This window comes from Corythoichthys intestinalis, chromosome 5 (assembly GCF_030265065.1).
Source record: "Corythoichthys intestinalis isolate RoL2023-P3 chromosome 5, ASM3026506v1, whole genome shotgun sequence".
Classification (NCBI taxonomy): domain Eukaryota; kingdom Metazoa; phylum Chordata; class Actinopteri; order Syngnathiformes; family Syngnathidae; genus Corythoichthys; species Corythoichthys intestinalis.
This window is the reverse complement of record NC_080399.1, coordinates 47199910-47221244: the sequence shown is the minus strand read 5'-3', so window position 1 is coordinate 47221244 and position 21335 is coordinate 47199910. Positions and strand designations below refer to the sequence as shown.

The 21335-nt window shown below is 39.1% G+C and overlaps 1 protein-coding gene across 4 annotated transcripts in view; it reads right to left on the bottom strand.

Annotated features, from left to right (window-relative positions):
* Positions 1 to 20088, bottom strand: part of pamr1b (peptidase domain containing associated with muscle regeneration 1b) — a 43713-nt gene extending 23625 nt beyond the window's left edge. For 3 of the 4 annotated variants that reach the window (XM_057837875.1, XM_057837876.1, XM_057837877.1), the window contains exons 1-4: positions 19735 to 20088; positions 4144 to 4320; positions 1871 to 1996; positions 1360 to 1474 (exon numbers count right to left, since the gene is read on the bottom strand). In XM_057837875.1, the coding sequence (XP_057693858.1) occupies positions 1360 to 1474; positions 1871 to 1996; positions 4144 to 4320; positions 19735 to 19894 (578 nt within the window). In that variant the 5' untranslated portion in view covers positions 19895 to 20088. The remainder of the gene's footprint in view (positions 1 to 1359; positions 1475 to 1870; positions 1997 to 4143; positions 4321 to 19734) is intronic. The other variant, XM_057837878.1, reaches the window with a different exon arrangement.
* Positions 20089 to 21335: the final 1247 nt, after the last annotated feature.

The following is a 21335-nucleotide window of genomic DNA, read 5'->3' as shown; positions in this document are numbered from 1 at the left end:
CCAAAGCATAGCTGTCCTAAGCAGCCTGATTTAGAATTCCCCTCAAAAATGATGGGAAACAAACAAACAAACAAAAAATCAATTTTCAATGTATTATTATAAATATTCCTGGCTGGAATATTCAGTCAAAAAAGATGCGGTGTCTAATTCTCCACTAGGTATGACAGAAAAATGCAAGCCCTCACACACGCACGCACATACACACACAGCTAGGATGCCTGTATGTGTGAGCATGGGCTAAGCTACTATCGGAGCATATATCTTATAGGTTAATTTAATTGCTAACACTGCGTTTCAGGGTCATCAGCATGTTTTGCCCCCCCTTCCACAAAAATCAAACCCCGCCTATGATTGTGTTGTTCTTTTCAACACATTTCTTACTTTGGAAATGGTTTACAAGCCTGGAATTAGAATTGTCTTTAGAAAGCTCAATGAACTTTATCACCCTGAACATTACAAGGATATTTATCATTAACACTTCTCTTGTGCCTATTAAAATGTACAAACTGTCCATATAAATACTTTCCGTTTGTGGGACTGACAATAATTACTGCTGATGAGAAGCAAAATGGCTCTGGTCCGGATAAACATCTTAATTATATCTGATCAGTGGCTGTTAATTGTCTATAAAACTATAACCACAAATTGGCTGGCCATTTAATAAACAAGTACCGGTATTATTTTGGAACCTGTATTGGTGCTGTTATACATAAAGGATCTACGGCAATGATATTGTCATGAGCTTGGTAAGGTCTAGTGTGTTACTAGAAGCCATTAAAACTAATATTTTTCATGCATCTCATTTTCTATACCAGCTAAATTCTTCAAAACAGCAGCGTTTGCAAACAATGGAAATGCTTTGAATGATTCATTAACTAAAAGCATACAGCAAATGTTTTTTTAACCTCAATGGAACAATTTCTTAACTGTCAAAACCTGCACTTAACTATTAAAATAATATGTGTAAGAGGGGAAAATGACACAATGGTACAGTTATAATTCTGCTGGAAAGTAGTTAGAGTAAAGGGGACAAAAACAGGCATGTTGTGTTTTCCAAAGTTGCAACGTGCCTTTATTAATGAGGCATATTGTCCAAATATCAGAGCTGAGCAGACATCTGATCTACCGCCAGCTATTAATCACTACTACAGATGGGCGATTCATATTCCAAAGGAGGCTGCAATACCAGACTTGGATAAGTGTTGACCTCTGCTGTCATTTTATGCTTTTGATTTAACAGAGCTAATGCATATTTGTAATTTATATTCAGCAATGGAACTTTGTACAGAGACTTGAAGTTCAGAGGGATAAGTTATTTACTTTCTATGAAACAAAAGAGCGACAACAGTACCACCTTACCTGAGTTCTATTGTAAATGGATTGTCCACTTGTATGGTCCAGTCACATCTAGCGTTGTTGGGGTAGCTCTCCAGAATTAAGTGGCCTTGACGTTTATGGATCACTTCGCCACACTCTGTTAAATACAACATATAGCAAAGAGTGTTAGCAGTTAAAGTTTTCAAAAATTCCCATGATTTAACACAAAACAAAAAACAACACGCAACTAACAAATATCAAGAAGGTTTTAACGTTTTAATGAAGGGAAAGGGACATTTTATAGAGGAACATTTCATTCTAGTAAAGCTGTGGAGTCCAAATGTTACATAAGAGATGAGTTTAATAGGCATCCTTTTTAACTGTCAAGAAGCCCCCTGGTTATGGGCATTCTTCCAAGTGGGCATTATCATCCCAGATGTACTGTAGATACAGTGTGTCCACAGGGAAGGGAAAAACATTTACTTCATCCAACAGAAATGTATACAAAATAAGTGTACAGTAATGTGTTCCTTAGGAAAATGATGTCACTCACTCATGCAATCTCCGCCAGACCATCCAGGACGGCACTCAGCACAGTATTGGCCATGGATGAAAAAGTCATCTTTAGGAGCCCATGTCCCATTGTTGCACCGCTTGCAGTTTTCAAAAATACTACAACCTGAGAGAAAGAGAAAAAGATTAAAGAATCAAAAATCTCAGAGAAGGAATGACAATCGTCCATAGTGTACACATCAACCTTCATGTTCAGTTAGGCCAATCAAGGTATGAATTAAAATGACAAATGCAGACTTGCACATGATAAATTTTGACTATACACAGTACATTTTAGTGGTTTACACTTACACACCAGGTACCTATATACATCCTAATTCTCAACATCTGTTTTTCCACTATAAATGCAAGCACATTAATTCCATGTATAAAACATGACAGTCATCTGGATGAAAATGGCATTTCACAAATGATCTTGAAAATAGAACTGATTTTGTAGCAAACTGAGCATGTGTCCTGACAGGGCTAGTCTTGTCAGTGCAGCATTGTTAAGCCTGTACAATATTATACAGTATATTCTCTGCTCACGAACAAGCATAACGACATTGACTCACATTTAAAAGTCTAGAAAGTGATATCTGAATGGATGTTGTGATGTGAAATTGCCTGGGAAACAAATTTAATCAGACATAATGAAGTTGTTTTCCAGGTATTCCATCACACTTATGTGTCTCCCTGCTGTGTAAAGGCCAAAGGAGGCAGACAGCTCTTGGTGTTGTGCCAAGTACATGGCAGGCAGTATTGAAAGACTTGGAGATGAAGCTGACAAAATATCAACATACCTTAGCAGTCTCCTATTTTCATGTCTAAAAACATGCCACTCATGTGTCAGACAGCAAGTAGATGGATAATGAATTGACTGAGTCTGATTCTCGTTTTCGTCATTTTTAAGGTTTAGTTGTTTTTGGTGTAATGATACAAAATTGCAGACTCAACATGTACTGTAAGTAGGTGGTGTCTGACCTTTATGTTCTTTTGGATTAATGAACAACAACTCTCACACTCACAGACACCCAGAAAATCATAATGAATATGTAGCAAGCAGAACGGAGGAAGCTGTGATCGCTTCCATTTTGTGTTCTTTGGAGTAGCAGCAAGCTGTTTTAGTCTATTTTAATATCATTGAGTTGATCTGTAGTTTTCCTGAAGAGGCCACAAATGGGAAGGAGAGCTTTGTCTTTTCGTTAAAAAAAATCACTATTGATTGTACAATGGGCAGGGAAAATAAAGATTTATGAGCTAAAACAATTTTTGGCTTGTGTATCAAACAATAACATGTTTTAACTGAACATGACCAAAGCTGTCATGTTGCAGCTGTCAGTATTACAGCAAAGCATTTTGCCAAAGCCTGGGTTCACTCTGTTGTGGCTGCCAGTAGATTGATTTCTTTAAACTAAAAACAATTAACACTCACATTGATACCAATAGGAGGCTTGGAGTTTTCAAATTCTTTTAAAGACCCTGTAAAAGGCTGAAATATATGCATTGTAAATTTTTAAAAATCACAGACAAGCGTATCGATAACAACACAGCCAAATTTAATCCGAGCGCCAAGTTACGACTAAGGAAGTTGCAATGGCACCTAACCGCCACTAATGGTGCTTATATGCAGTATTATGGGAGGGACAGACCAGCAATGCAGTTAATTTATTAAGGCACTTAATTAAGCCCTAGGCGCTCCAAAAAACTATCCTTTGATTTTACTCAGCAATTCAGCACTAAATTGTTTTCAGTCTTTGTTTTCAGCAATTATTATAAAACATACAGTATCTTACGGATTTTGCAAAACATGAAAATTAGTTAGCAGGACGTTTATATCTTTTTTAAATGCAGGCAGAGGAAAGGGAAATAATGGTATTTCATTTGGTAAGCACAATCAAATCAAAACACAAAATTGTAATGTACAGTCTCATCATTTTCATTCAAATTTCTTAAAATTACTAAAACTAAAACCTACAAAATTGTCAAAAACGCCAATGTTTAGGTTTTTTTTTTTTTTTTCGTACTAATGCACAGAAAGCATACACAATCACCAGATAAACATGCACAATAGAAAGAACATGGATTAAAAAAAGAATCTCTCTTTGACTTAACCTGTTTCTCAAATGTCAAACCCAATACTTGAGGCAGGCACAAAATGTATGACTTAATCAAGAAATTGTCCACAAATGCCAAAGTACTTGGCTTTAATAGAATACATGTTTGTGTCAAAAGCCTGACAATGATAACTGAGTGCAAATGATTAACTTGTACCTGGATGGATGATACAGGGATCGCACTCATTGATGGCGTTGCGACAGCAAGGCACAGCGTAGCCAACTGACGTCCCCTGCAGGGGGCATTTGCAGCGGATCACATCATACTCGCAACAACCCCTGCACATGACGTTCCACTCTGGGCCCGGACAGTGGTTGTACAAATACCTGTAATCTTAATAAGATAATATTTTACTTTAGCCCGACAAGCATCATTTTAAACAACAAGAAAAAAACAACAACAAAAGGGCTGTGTCACGAGTAAAAATAGAGAGAAAGATAAATGTGGTTAAAAAGGAAGGAAGATGTCAGATGTGATGTTTGATGCATGAGCAGCCTGGACTTGAATGTCCACACAGAGCTGCTGTGTTATTTCTACAGCTACAGTATGCGGCCTAAAAAGTCCCTGTGTTACCATGTCTTTGTTTTTGTATGCTGTGTAGTACACAGATATCACCACGACTGACATGTGAATCCACCAATTAGACACTTCTGGTGACATTCAAACAACGTGACCATTTTTGTGAGGCTATGTAAAGACTTTCTGTTTCATTTTGGAAACAGACAAGGAAATGTCCTTGTGGTAGAAGGAGAAATAACAGATGCAGCACTTTAGGCTTGGCAGGTTGTTCTTCCAACAGTTAGCTCATCATTTCACTTTTAATATTACACGTCAGTTGCACATTAAAAACAGACAAAATCACTTCATATGTTATTAAAGTTTTCTCATATGAGGAAACAATTTCAGAAGGGAAAGGGCTGATTTCATTTCATAACTTTAAAAACATACATTGTTTAAAATGGCATTCATTTAGAATTTGCACAATTATAATTACGGTACCCATTTTTTTTTTTTTTTCAACTTAAAGTTACACCTTGTATTATTTGCATCAGCGGAAAAGAATGATATGAAGAATGCATAATGGCGGGGGTAAAAACAACAACAAAAAATACAAGCTAAACTAGAGTGTAAATCACAATTTGGGGGGAATTTTGTTTTCTCAGAGACCAAAGCAAAGAATAATCATTTTAGTAATAATAATGAACTGCAGGTTAAATAGGCTTCTTTTAACTTATTATTTAGTTAGTTAGAGGTTATTCATACGCCTACAGTCTAAACCACGGGTGTCCAAACTTTTTGCAAAGAGGGCCAGATTTGGTGAGGTAAAAATGTGGGGGGCCGACCTTGGCTGACGTCCTTTACGTAGAACAATATATTTAAGTAAATTTTAGCAAGCCATTCTGTGTGTCACATTTGCTTTATTATTTTTTTAATTATTAATTTCAACAATCTCACAACTAGCCTTTGTGGCGTTCTCTTTTGACTCTGGGGCTCTTGCAAAATACTGCTGCTGTGAAATTAAACTAGCTTCAAGTTGCTTCAATTTCTCGCTGCGCATCTTCCCTGTAATCTTGTCGTACATGTCAGCGTGTCTTGTTTGGTAATATCGCCTCACATTAAACTCTTTAAAAACAGTGACTGTCTCTTTGCAAATGAGGCAGACACAGTTGTTACACATTTTAGTGAAGAAATAGTCCAATTTCCACCTATCCTTGAAGCGTCGGCTGTCGCAGTCAACTTTTTATTGTTGATTGTCGCCATTTTATACAATTGGAAGTAGAAGGTCACACAGGGTAATGTTTCTTAGAGTGCTGCTGCCTTTTAGTGGGTAAATGAGGAGCAGCATTTAGTGTGTAAGCTACTTCATATGCTAGTAGCAGTACTGCTGACCAATTTATTAGGTCTGTGTGCGGGCTAGTAGTTATTGATTTTATGACGGAGGCTGGGGGCCGGATGTAATTTGATGACGAGCCGCATTTTGCCCCAGGGCCGGACTTTGGACATGTCTGGTCTAAGCAACACAACATAAGCAACCTGTTTACCAAACTCTCTCCAAATCATTACCTAATCCATGAAAGTTTTCATTTACTGAACATCTCCACCAAGTAAATGAAACACCACGACAGTGTTGGTAATCTTACTTTTAAAACTAATTAGTTACAGTTACAAATTACTTCTCCCAAAGAGTAATTGAGTTAGTAACTCAGTTACTTCATTGTAAGAGTAATTGGTTACTAACGTTACATTACATTACAATATACAGTACATTCTAGAACATGTCACATCAAAGATTTTTAGATTATCTAATTGGAGAATAAAAACACTCCATCCATCCATCCATCCATCCATCCATCCATCCATCCATCCATCCATCCATCCATCCATCCATCCATCCATCCATCCATCCATCCATCCATCCATTCATTATCTTCTGCTTGCTCCAGGGTTGGGTCGTGGGGGCAGCAGCTTTAGCAGGGAAGCCCAGACTTCCCTCTCCACAGCCACTTCAACCAGCTCCTCCGGCAGAATCCCAAGGCGTTCCCAGGCCAGCCGAGAGACATAGTCTCTCCAGCGTGTCCTGGGTCTTCCCCGGGGCCTCCCGCCGGTGGGACATGCCCGGAATACCTCTCCAGGGAAGCATCCAGGAGGCATCCTAACCAGATGCCCGAGCCTGGCTCCTCTCAACGCGGAGGAGTAGCGGCTCGACGGCAAGTCCCTCCCGGATGACCGAGCTTCTCACCCTATCTCTAAGGGAGAGCCCGTACACCCTGCAGAGGAAACTGATTTCGGCCGCTTGTATCCAGGATCTTGTCCTTTCGGTCACGACCCACAGCTCGTGACCATAGGTGGGGGTAGGAACGTAGATCAACTGGTAAATCGAGAGCTTTGCCTTTCGGCTCAGCTCCTTCTTCACCACTACGGACCGGTGCAGCGTCCGCATTACTGCCGACGCTGCACCGATCCGCCTGTCGATCTCTCACTCCCTCCTACCCTCACTGGTGAACAAGATCCCAAGATACTTGAACTCCTCCACTTGGGGCAGGATCTCATTCCCGACCCGGAGAGGGCACTCCACCCTTTTCTGACTGAGGACCATGGTCTCGGATTTGGAGGTGCTGATCTACTTCTCAACCGCTTCACACTCGGCTGCAAACCGTTCCAGTGAGAGTTGGAGGTCATGGCTTGATGAAGCCATCAGTACCACATCATCTGCAAAAAGCAGAGATTCAATGTTGAGGTCACCAAAACGGATCCCCTCAACGCTTCGGCTGTGCCTAGAAATTCTGTCCATAAAAAATGATTAACAGAATCGATGACAAAGGGCAGCCTTGGTGGAGTCCAACCCCTCACTGGGAACGAATTCGACTTACTGCCGGCAATGCGGACCAAACTTTGACAACGGTCGTACAGGGACCGAACAGCCTTTACCGAGGGACTCGGTACCCCGTACTCCCGGAGCACCCCCCACAGGACTCCCCGAGGCACATGATCGAACGCCTTCTCCAAATCCAAAAAGCACATGTAGACTGGTTGGGCGAACTCCCATGCACCCTCGAGGACCTTGCCGCGGAGAGCGTGTAGAGCTGGTCCACTGTTCCACGGCCAGGACGAAAACCACAATGCTCCTCCTAATAAAAACACTATATACAGTATTTTAGAACATTTGCTATTTATTTGGTTGAAATATACAAGTCCTTTACGAAAACACAAATGTAAACTGACCTTAATGGTCAGTTTACACTGCAAATCTCTGACACTGTATTTTAGGCCTATTGCACAATAAGCAGAACAATATCCTTAAATATTCCGTAAAGTAAAAATATTAAAGATTGAAAATAATTCATTTTTGAACACGCTACTTTTGAAATTCCCTGGCCCGTTGCCATTATCACTGTCTCGTTGTGTTTGCCAGTGCAGTGAAGCAGGGCGTGATCCGCCCACCTAGCCAATCATCATCCCGTTTGCAACAACGTCCCCAACTCTTCCCTCCACGCCCCTCCCGCTCTGCTCTCTCCAGGCAGGCAGCTGATGTGGGACAAAATCAGACAACCCTCGCTTCATTCAGCCAATTTGTAGTAACGCAACCCTTAACATCCTCAGTAACGGTAACTGCGTTCCAAAGGGGGGAAAAGCAATTGATTTGATTTCTCACTACTGAAAAGAATAACAGCATTAGAAACGCCTTTATTAACAACACTGCACCGAGAGCACTCTACTTGTCGCTATCAGTATGGTTGGAAAACATGTGTAACCCGCACCTCAGTATAAGTCTCAGGCCCAGCCAAACTATGAAAAATTGCAATTTATGTATTGGAATATAACAGTTAATCTACTGTATGTGTGCCCGTGATTGACTGGTTAGTGTTACCCCCTGCTGGCATAAGCATACCTGCGACCCTCATGATGATAAGTGGTATAGAAGATGAATGGGTGAATTAAAGTGTGCAAAATCTTCAGCAATTCCTCTTCCAGAAACAATCGAACAATAAATTTTATATTAATCAACGAGAGTTGGGGCAGTGTATTTCCAGTAGGTTAATTTCTCTGCCGGTTTTAAAATGGCAGATTGTATGCTTCATAAAGTCCCTTGTGGACTTTATGCTGTTTTATTTCATCATGCCTGTTGCTGAAGTCATTATAATATGTTTGACGATGTGGCTTTGGTTGAATTTGTGCTTTAACCTCAAAAGTTCACCAGTCTTTGACTACATCTGTGTGCGGTCTTTGAAATACAGTTTATGATTAATGGCTTCAATCGTGCACATCAGGCCCACACGACACAGTCTGGGACACCAACCACAAGTTTCATGTTGTGGCAACAAATGTAAACTCACAACCCCATCAATTTTGTTTATGTTGACTGGTGCCCTTGTGGTGTCTCATTATATTTCTGACCGTCTGCACCCTTTGACAAAAAAAGATAATATTATATTTCGTGTCTCGATGGTCAATCTTTGGGAATTTCCATGTTGGAGCCACAAGAATGCACTGTAAGGGCGAAGAAGGCTTGTTTATAGTAAACCTTACTAGAATAAAACTAAATAGAATTAAACACAAAATGTTTTTTTTGTTTAACCATTTTATTGCAGTACATTCACAATTTTTCTGGCAAACTAAAAGACTGATGGTTGATTTGAACCTGGCATGAGATGCTAAAGCTGATGTGTTTAAGGAGACTGCATTTTTTTTTTAACATCTGCAAGAAACTGTTTTGGATATTTTACCAGAGTGTGGTGGACGGTGTCCTGTTTTCTGCCGTGATGTGCTGGGCAGGCAGCATATCTAAAGCCTGAGTTATGCTTCTGCGTTGCGGTGACTGTGTAGTGACGATGTAAACCCTACGGCTCAATGAGCATTCGATAGCTCTGCGGTGAGGGAACGCGTTGCTCTGTAATTCACCGCCAAGCCACTAAAGGGGTGTGGTGTTGTGGTGGTACGGTTTTGGGGGACTCTTGTCGACTTCCTCTAGTTCTCTTTCGGTTACACATCAATGCCAACGGAAATGGAACGCTTGAATGTGGATCTTTCACTTATCAACATTGAACAACAAATGTTGATCATACAAATATTGGGGCGCAGGCAACGGTTGCGTAGGGGGTCTGTCCGACTGTTGATGCCGCACAGAGACTGGCAGTCACATTACAAATTCTAGCATCGGGTGGAAGCTAACAAGCTATGGGGGCTAGCTTCAAACTGGGGTCGAGCAATGTGTCCAGCGTTTTGTCTGAGATCTACATATCATTGAGTACAGCCCTCCAGCCCGATTTTTTGCCATGTCCTCCAACCAGCCAATGGGAAGCCATAGCAGATTTCTGGCGGCTATGGAACTTCCCGAACTGCATTGGAAGCCATGATGGTAAACACGTTATCATAAAAGCACCGAGGCACTCTCAATCAGTGATGATGTATCAAGCGTGTGAACTGTCTTTTGTTGAAAATTAAACATCAAAACAACTTTTGACACCAAACCTGTGCTTTATTACTCATATACTTGAAGTGTAAAATGTAAATAAGTCACAGACTCACAGCAAGCATATGTACACAATAAATTATAAAGTGCACCAGCCAAAAATTCAACAAAGTGATAAAAAACTGGTAGTTTTTGGCGACTATGTCACCGCTTCATGTGCCCACTCGCTTTTTCACATGTTCTTCCATTTTTTTATGCAAAGGCTGACCTCCAGCCCACAAATTGGTTGCCATTTGGCAATCTTTATCATGTCTTGACAAGACATGATAAAGATTGCCAATTGAGGTTGTTGTACTTGCGGACTTCTTCGATGATACTCTCGACGGCTTGGTCCATTTTTGCGTGTAGCACAAATGGCAGTGATTTCGCACTGAACCGGAAACAACAGTCTGAGCGGACCAATCACAGCCCAGTCAGGAATCTGTGGAGGAGCACGTCAGGCTACGGCAGAGGGTTGTAAATCAGGTCTGCCTTTACGGCATAGGTCTGCCACAGAAGCATAACTCGGCCTTTAGATTGCTCCTCCCCAGGTGCAGAACCAGCAGACTCCTTAGTCCCACGAGCTAACAAGCCCCACAACTCTACTCGGTGGGGGGGGGGAGATCGTGATGCACTTTAGCACCTCTGCTGCCATTTTTAACCCGGGCCTCTGTTCTCTTGCTATTGTCTGCCTGGTGTGTATAATGTTTTTATTGTACAGTATTTTTAAGCAATATCATATTGTATTGTATTGTATTGTATTGTAATTTTATATTTTTCTTACTTTTTCTCTAGCACTTTTTTACTTCCTTTATACTTGTATCTTTGCTGCTGTGGTGTTGTGTGTGCTGGAATCTAATTCCCCTGAGGGAACCTTCCCAAAGGATTAATAAAGTGTACTGAATTGAATTGAATCGAGGCAAAGGCTATTTATTTGACAACGTGCCTGTGCAGGAGACCATTTGCGTTCATCTGCTTTCACTCACAATAGAAAAACACTATTTGCTCAAAGTACACCTCAGCTGACTAATATTTCGTTTGAAATATGCCCAAATTACATCAGTTTAGTTCTGTGGAATAAAAGTATCACGTGAGTTGCTGCCCATAGTTGCTATTCATCGTGTACTGCGACCTTTAACCAGTAGCAACAGCTCAAAGCACATGACGAAAACAGTGTTGAAAAGACGTGATGACTACCACACGGGGATTGTAGCGGTGCATACGAAATTTCTTCCCATGAGACCTATTTTTTTCCTATTTGCAAGCCTGCTAATGTCATTAGAAGGCATGGTGTGGTGTCCTTACAGAAAGATGACTCAAGGTTGTTTTCAACCCAGTGAGATACTTAACCTCTGTTTCAGAAAATGTGATACACTGCTATAACTTTATTTAATACCATTTAATAATAATAATATGAAAACTTAAAACTTTAATAATAACCGTTTTCATTCAAGTTAGTTGAGAGGTGGATGTACCAGTAGGTCATTAAGCATAAATCCAAATGTAGCCTGCTAATTAAGAAGGGAAAAACAGAACTCAATTTCTGTCAGATTTATTTTTCTTTCTTTGTCCCTTTCGGTTTGCAATTGGAACATTCCACTCACGCCATAAAGTACGCAAATGGCCTTTCTGTTCCATGTACATATTAAGTCATTCTCCATGATCGAGAAAGTTAACCAACATTCTAAAAGATCCACAAACCAAAATTCAATTTAACTTTGAATGTTCCATCCTGTAAATTTTGGGCTTTCTCCATTTCATAATACGACAACACAATCATCTATATACCCGTTGATCAAAATTGAGTTGAATTTAAAAGGAAAGCTATTTAACTAGAACAATGTTCTGTTTCATCATAGTGGTAAAAAAAAATAACAAGTTTAACATTTGTATTTGGAAAACGGTGAAGCCGCATGACCTCATCATGTTTTCTCAGTGTCCCTTAATGGGGTTGAAATAACACACGCTGCTGTGCTTAGGTATTTATATATGTTTACCATGAACCAGATTCAAACTATTGATCTTTAGTTCTTATTATGTTATTCTTTAAATGTCATTCGAGAACATAAAATAATTGAATAAGAACCAAATACAAAATTGGAATGTTATTTGAGCTTTTAGTTAGAGAGGGAGCAGTTTTTTGAAAAGAAAAAAGAAAATTGCATTAAGATCCATCTTTCACTCTTAGTTCTAATAAGTCAACCTTACTTTTGTAATGTAATAAAAGACTGCTGTTGAGCCGAACACCCACTGCTATTTTACTGCGTTTGACATCACACTAATGTAGACTAAGGTATGATGTCATTTGTCAGAGAGAGGATGCAACTAAGCAGATTCCTCCCTAATATTTGGCAAACATTCAAACAGTCAATTTTTAGTTGTTGTTTTCTGCCTTTAAGAGCATATTTTTTAAAGAAATCCACTGTGACTCATGTATCCCACATCCAAAATTGCAGTATTTGGGTGTCAACCGGAGCCAAGTGTCCACAAAGCACAAGAATATTGGTAGTGTTTTTCTTCCTCTTGACATTCTAAATCTGTGGTCTCCTAACTGTTCCACATAGGGCCGCAGTGGGTGCAGGATTTTATTCCAACAAGACGACACCTTTGCACCAAACTGGTGTCTTACACAAGAACACAAGACAGCCCGCCTGTCTCATCAGACCATAGGACATGGTTTCATTAATCCATGTGCTTTGTTGACGTGTCTTCAGCAAACTGTTTGCTGGCTTTCTTGTGTTCCTCTTGGGGTGACAGCCATGCACACCGACGTATGGTCTGAGCACTAACAGGCTGACCCCCCACATCTTCAATCTCTGCAGCAATGCTGACAGCACTCCTGTAACAAGTCACATGACATTTTGGACGGAAAATGACAAGCAGTACTCAATTTGGACATTTAGGGATGTACGTATTTTCTAAGGGGTGTACTCACTTTTGTTGCCAGGGATTTAGATATTAATGGCTATATTTTGAGTTATTTTGAGGGGAAAATAAAGTAACTATTATGTAAGTTGCACACAGACTACCTTTTATTGTGTCAAAGTGTCATTTTGTCGGTGTTGTCCCATGAAAATATCTGCAGAAATGCGCGGGGTGTACTCATTTTTTTGATACACTGTATGTAATTTTCTTGCATAGACAACTCTTGGGTTTTTCCACTGATTATACTACTAGTTAGAACACATCAACCAATATATGATGAATCCAAAATTCCAAATGCAGCAGCGAATATAGAATTTAATGTTTGAATTATCCACATGTTCCAATCTTTTGCTAACATAAAAATGGCAGCTGTGTACCAAATAGAAACTTAGATACCAAGAACCAAAATTACATTTTTATCTGTTTTTCAATATTTCTCTTCTGGTGACAAATCAAATGTTTAAATCAAAAGTAAGGAATCCAGCCTCACCACTCCAGTGCGTTTGAAGGTGACTGGCCTCCTAGTACAACTTGAATCACAGTTAGTTATTATTGTAGTTTCTACTTTGACTTGTGTGCAGGTTGGTGGTGTTTTTGTGGCTTTTGTACATGGCAAGAGACGTTTGGTTTTTTTTTTTTGTTCCAGATGTGTCTCTTTACAAGCATGTGAAAAAGTCATTGAAAAAACACTTAGTGTCACGCTCTCCGTTGCCCGGTGAGGACCTCCATGTGGCACATGGTACTAGGATCCAAAAACAGCAGTTGTTAGCATCTGTACCTCAGCTGCACACATTTGATGTAAATACAGACGCTGATATCATTGCAAGAGCAGCCAAGGAAGTGCTCATGGAACTGATAAAAAAATATTCATGGATCAATTGACCCACAATGCAGAAATTGTACATGCAAGGTCGAACAACTTATAGGAACGTTGACTTTTTCTGTGTTTTGTTTAGTGGTTTGTTTTGGGGTTTTTTGTTCTTTTTTTCTTTTGTTATGAGCTAGTTTTGAGGTAGTTTTGTACCTTTTGCCTCACGGGACATTTAGGTGAAAGCAGTTGAAATGATCTTTATTCAAGAATCACACAGGTTAACCATAGCACACAAACCAATAGAAAAATGACATAAGAAAACATAAGAAAAAACAGAAACTAGTTGCCTCAAACATTTGCATAATTCAATGCTGATATCCAAATGTTATCAGAAATGCATCTGTTCATGCTGCCTACTGTAGCCTTGCCATCTGTGATCTTGTACTTTGATATTTTCTTGCTCACTGCTTGAATTATACCGTGCCATATTTTTAGAGGTGGGTGGTAACATGTTACATGTACTCCAAAAAATGTGCTTCTAAGAGGAGTTTAACTAAGCCATACTTTTTACTTTTGCTTGAGTAGATTTGTCAAGAAAAAAACACTACTCTTACTCCGATACTTTGGGCTACACAAGAGTCATTACATTTTTCCTCTTAATTCTTCATATTAGATTTTTTTTTTTTTTTTTTTTTTTTTTTTTTTTTTTTTTTTGCGATGTTAAGAGTAGCTCTACGAATTTCACCAATTAGACATCGCAGTAATAATCACATTACTCCATTATATCAGATGCAAGTTTGCTTGCATCGTGGCATCTTTAAAGCACCATAAAAAAATGAAGTAATTGAAATAGAGCACTGCCCTCAACATGACTCGAAAGCGCGAATCTTAACCTCTCTCCCAGTCTTTATTTGGCACCAATTGACCATGGAAAACCGGAGTTATGATCCTTTTAATTTCATAATAGTAATTATGAAGGAACTATTCACCATTCAAACTAGGATCTATTTTCTCCACTTGAGGGCACTCATGCTCTTTGGACGGATAATGCCTGATTTTTGTCATTTTTTTCTCTCGCCGGAACTCAATGTTTTTTGTTTGTTTTTTTTTTTGTATTACTTTGGCTTAATGTGGTTATCTAATGGGTTATTGTACAGTATCATTGTAACAACAGTTCATATCGATAACTTTGTGCTGAGAAAAAAAAATCGAACAAATTTGTAAGCTGTTACTCACAATGTTACTCAAATACTTTTTTTTCCTACTTGTACTTGAGTACATTTTTGGGATGACTACTTTTACTCAATTAATATTATTTTGAAGTAACGCTACACAAGCTACTCTTACTTGAGTACAATTTTTGGCTACTCTCCTACCTCTGCATATTTTGCATGGAAATAAGGTGCAGTAAACAGGCAGATTATTGATTAATTACCTTAGTTATTGAAGATTAATAAATTGATTAATCACCCATGGAGAACTCCAGTTAAACCGTTTTTAAACATTGTCTTTTAAATAAATGATTTTTGTTTTGTTTTCAAAGGTAAAAACATTAAATAGCTTTTGTTTGGATTATGTTTATATTTATGACAGCTAATTGAAATTTCATATTTACTTACTTTATTTTAATCTTTTGTAATGTTTTAATTCGTTAAGCCCTTTCATACTTATGTGGATTTTCAATATTGTTACAATGGGTCATAAATACAGTATATGTCAATTCTTGTATGCACTGATCCACATTTTTCACTTCCAACCTAATTTTGATACCTTAATCAGGATATACAGTGGGGCAAATAAGTATTTAGTCAACCACTAATTGTGCAAGTTCTCCCACTTGAAAATATTAGAGAGGCCTGTAATTGTCAACATGGGTAAACCTCAACCATGAGAGACAGAATGTGGATAAAAAAAACTGAAAATCACATTGTTTGATTTTTTTAAAAAAATATTTGCAAATAATGGTGGAAAATAGGTATTTGGTCAGTACCAAAAGTTCATCTCAATTCTTTGTTATGTACCCTTTGTTGGCAATAAAGGAGGCCAAACGTTTTCTGTAACTCTTTTCAAGCTTTTCACACACTGTTGCCGGTATTTTGGCCCATTCCTCCATGCAGATCTCCTCTAGAGCAGTGATGTTTTGGGGCTGTCGTTGGGCAACACGGACTTTCAACTCCCTCAACAGATTTTCTATGGGGTTGAGATCTGGAGACTGGCTAGACCACTCCATAACCTTGAAATGCTTCTTACGAAGCCACTCCTTTGTTGCCCTGGCTGTGTGTTTGGGATCATTGTCATGCTAAAAGACCCAGCCACTTCTCATCTTTAATGCCCTTGCTGATGGAAGGAGATTTTCACTTATAATCTCTCGATACATGGCCCCATTCATTCTTCCCTTTATACCAGACATGTCCAAAGTCCGGCCCGGGGACCAAATGCGGCCCGTGGTCAAATTTCATCCGGCCCCCAGCCTCTATCATAAAATCAATAACATCTGGCCCGCACACAGACTTAATAAATTGGTCAGCAGTACTGCACCCAGCAAATGAAGTAGCTTACACAGGAAATTCTGCTCCTCATTTACCCACTAAACGGCAGCAGCACTTCAACCCTTTATTGCAAAATGTATCATACTTGATACACTTAAAATTTATGATTTTCAGACGAATTTAGAGTTCTGACATTTCTTTTTGAAAAAAAAATGATGGATGCAAGTCCACACATGCATCTGCAGGTTACATGAGAAAAAAATATGATTTAGCATGGGTTATAGATATTACAGCGCTTATTGCACATATTCATTTTGACTTTTCTTTTCACAAATTTGAAAAAAAGGTTTCATTAGGACCTTTTTTTCAAATTTTGGGATTCTTTGATAATTGCTTCATGTTGCAGGTATTTAAGGGCTAAGCAACATTACTCCGTGTGACCCTCTACTTCCAGTTTTCTAAAATGGCGACAATCAACAAAAAAACGTTGACTGTGACTGTCGACGCTTCAAGGATAGGTGGAAATTGGACAATCTCTTCACTAAAATATGCAACAACTGTGTCTTGCCTTATCTGCAAAGAGACAATCGCTGTTTTTAAAGATTTCAATGTGAGGCGGTATTACCAAACAAGACACGCTGACATGTACGACAAGATTACAGGGAAGATACGCAGCGAGAAATTGAAGCAACCTGAAGCTAGTTTAATTTCAAAGCAGTAGTATTACGCAAGAGCCCGAGAGTCGAAAGAGAATGCCGCAAAGGCTAGTTGCGAGATTGTTGAAATTATTCATTAAAAACATATTAAAGCAAATGTGACACACTAAATGGCTTGCTAAATTTTGCTTAAATATATTGTTCTACGTAAAGGACGTCAGCCAAGGTCGGCCCCCCACATTTTTACCACGCCAAATCTGGCCCCTTTGCAAAACGTTTGGACACCCCTGCTTTACACAGATCAGTCGTCCTGGTCTCTTTGCAGAAAAACAGCCCCAAAGCATGATGTTTCCACCCCCATGCTTCACAGTGGGTATGGTGCAACTGAATATTCTTTCTCCTCCAAATACGAGAACCTGTGTTTCTACCAAAAAGTTCTATTTTGGTTACATCTGCCCATAACACATTCTCCCAGTCCTCTTCTTGATCATCCAAATGCTCTCTAGCGAATCGCAGATGGGCCTGGACGTGTACTGGCTTCAGCAGGGGGACACGTCTGGCCGTGCAGGATTTGAGTCCCTGGCGGTGCAGTGTGTAACTGACAGTAGCCTTTGTTACTGTGGTCCCAGCTCTCTGTAGGTCATTCACTAGGTCCCCCCATGTTGTTCTGGGAGTTTTGCTCACCGTTCTTGTTATCATTTTGACGCCACGGGGTGAGATCTTGCATGGAGCCCCAGATCGAGGGAGCTTATCAGTGGTCTTGTATGTCTTTCATTTTCCAATAATTGATCCCACAGTTGATTTCTTTACACCAAGCGAAGAGTGAAGAGTTACAGAAAACGTTTGGCCTCCGTTATTGCCAACAAAGGATACATAACAAAGTGTTGAGATGAACTTTTGGTATTGACCAAATACTTTTTTTCCACCATGATTTGGAAATAAATTCTTTAAAAATCAAACAATGTAATTTTTTTTTCCACATTCTGTCTCTCATGGTTGAGGTTTACCCATGTTGACAATTACAGGCCTCTCTAATCTTTTCAAGTAGCAGAACCTGCACAATTGGTGGTTGACTAAATACTTATTTGCCCCACTGCATGTGGATTTTCAGTATTGTTACAATCGGTCTTATATACAGTATATGTAAATTCTTGTATGCACTGATCCACATTTTTCACTTCCAACCTAATTTTGATACCTGAATCAGGATATATGCCGTTACTGATACGACTTTTATACCAAAGCTCTGTTTCCTATAATGCTATTCTCAACATTTTTTTATTTTATATGCATGAGGTTTTAATAAACTCACACCTACAGGCAAGTAAGATCATATGAATGTATGTAATGTCAGAAAAGGAAGTCGTAAAAACGGGAAATCCTGTCCACAGGAAAAATCCAATCGTCTGGCTGCAAACTGTGGCAATCTCATTATCCTGCTTCTAATTGAGATAGACCGCTTTTCAGGAAACCCATTCCACATTTTGCAGCTAGGTAGCTGAGCAGCCAGCAGGGAACCAGTTTTGGAGTCATTTCAACATACATTTAGGTTGCAGATATGGCTCATGGATCGGAAATTTTCACAGGTTAGATTAAACTGGTATCGGAACCGGATATCGATACCAGATCAGCCCCATCCCTAAATTAAACAATTTCGTCAAGGCAAATAGTTGGTTATTATAACTATGACGTATTGTGGAAAGTGTTGAGTGTGTGCATCTGCAAGTGTACAGTTTCCTCCGCATAGTCTCCACGGCAGCTGCCTGGTATTTTGAGGTCAGAGTGATTTAGGTATCATGGAACAAGGAAACTCCCATGGGAGCATTGTGGGCAGTGCACATCTGAGTGTTAGATTATCCCACCGCTCTTCCTGTCCATACTGCTAATAAACTTCCTATGCTGGAAAACCACCAATTAATAGTTGACGAATAATTACTATTTATCCACCTTGATGCACAAAAATATTCTTGGGATTGGCAATCCTGTATATTATGGCACAAAATTGACTCAAAAAATGTTTCACTGTAAACTTCATCCCGATACACAGTCCTATCACCAAAAGACAGTAGATAATGCAGAGGCATAAACCTGCACAAGTATACACTTATAAAGATATATTTTTGAAGATATTAATATTTGGTTTTAAACGTTTTCCAGTTACATCTGCTCCACCGCAAGGATCCATCATCAGATAATTACACCAGATTACACAACAAACAGTCTCCAGAGTGACTCAGCTGACGACACTGTTTGAGAGAGACAACACTGCTCATCACTGCCAGTAAACACAGATGAGTTCACCCGCCAACATGACTTTATTGTGTTTTGACTACTTGAAGATTTGCAAAGAGGAGGGCAGAGTAGGCTTTGGCACACACATCACCGCAGTCAGCATGATCGATTCAAACTTTGCTCGCTACATCCTGTATAAATTATCAAGAGTAAACACAAAGAGACTATTTAAAGTGCTACTCCTCCAGAGACCACTATGACATTTACAGAGAAATTGTTGCACAAACAAGAAAGAATGCCAAGCCTGAACAGTGTTATTTGGGTGCAAGATACCTAAAGCAATGTGTTGAAACAGTACATTTTGTTTATTATGTAAGAGCTGATAAACAATCTCACAATAATAAATTACATAGACTCATTCCTCATTCCGAAATCTTTACAAGAGACATTAGACAGTGATAAAAATGTTTCACCTCTAATAGCAACAAATTGTCCATAAATCTTCTATTTTTGAATGTATATTTTTCTAAAGAATTTCATTTTTTAATCCTACTTTTGTAGGCATTGAAAAAGTGGATCAAGACAAAGATATTGGCTTTTTTTTTTTTTGCTGTTGTTGTTGAGAAAAAGAGAACTCCAACAAAGAGCAAGGGGAGAACTACACAACGAAACTTTGTCTCTTACTGTTTGGCCAGGAGCTCCCTTGAGGTACGAAGATAAAGATGAGGAGGTAAATGAGAAGGAACCAGCTTGCCCTCCCACTGATAACTGCGCTGGTCCCGAGAATCGTGTGGGAGCCTCCATCCGTTTGCCCAAGCTGTAGTCCAGGTTTCGCAGACAGCATGCTGCAGTCTGGAACTCTGTTTACTTTGTGAACTCAGCTGACATCACCATCTCAAACTCTTTCAATGTTTCCTGCCCCCGCCTTCCAATTTTCTCTTGCTCACTTCTCCCTTAGTCCCGCTTTCTCGATTCTATCTTTGGTTTCAAGTTACAGTCCAGTCACACAGTGGTCTCCCTTAAACTCTACTCCTACCACCCAGAGGACCACAAGTACTGAATGAATGCAGCCCCTAGCCTTTTATGCTAAGCTCATTGTGTCTGTCATTCTCTCACTCACTCACACACACATACACACAAAGATTTGAAGCACATAACTGTTGTACACTGCGAAACAAACGATGTGATGGAATTCACGTCTGGTGGACTACTCAAGTGCGCTCCAAACACTTAACGTCAGTGTAATTAAATTCCCAAATGTTATAATCCTGAAAACAGGTGTAAGAGTGTATGAGTGCAGCATGTTTCACAAAATAATATTTTGTTGAAATGTTCATAATATAAGTATTGTTTAAAGAAACGGGTCTGATATGATGGAATGTGCTTTGGCTTATATAATCATTGTAAGTGGAAAAGGTAAGACTAGATTCACTCAAAACCTCAAACCTCAATGACATCTTGCAAGACATCCGACATGCTATACTGTTGCATTGTATTTGGTTCATACCAAAAGAATGCCAAAAAGGATAAATACAATGCAACTATAGTTTGGCATGGAGGAAACATGTTGCAGGGCTCCTAAAGGCAGTGACACAACTGAAACACAAAACAAAAATACAGATGAAAGAGATGACATTTTAACAGTCGTGAACAAATTGCAGTCAGTGACTGACCTTCGCACAGCTACCAGTGAGCTCACACTAACTACACAAAATCATTTGACATCAAGGGTGTAGCTTTGGTCTCAAAATTAGTAGGGACGATATGACATAAAAAACCTGTATGTACACTTTTTGCTGGGGACGGGACATTCTTAATGATCAATGCAAAATAAATCTGTATTGACTTGTACTAACTTTTATGTGTATTGGTTCAGCCTAAACCGTTCAATTCAAACCTTTGTTTTAAAAAATTACTAAAGAAGCATTTTAAAAACTTCCAGAATTTTTTTTCAGATTTTATGAGCAAATTGAACTTGCATTATTTGAACATAAGTTATATTAACATTCACATTAAATAGAAACTTGTTTATCATCCCTTAACTATCCAGGAATGCAAAAAATTAAACATTTGTCTTAATACCACTCAACATTGCCTAAATAAAGAAATGAAATATGACTGAAAATCTTCTTTGTCAGGAAATAACAAAAAAATTAATAAATAAAAATTTAGCCGTTTTCCAGGTAAGCTACTGCTTTTGTCCACAAGCACAACCAAACTAAAAAAACATTAAAGCTCCTGTGGGGTGCTTTAAGACCACATAAATAAAAGTAAACGTAAAAGAG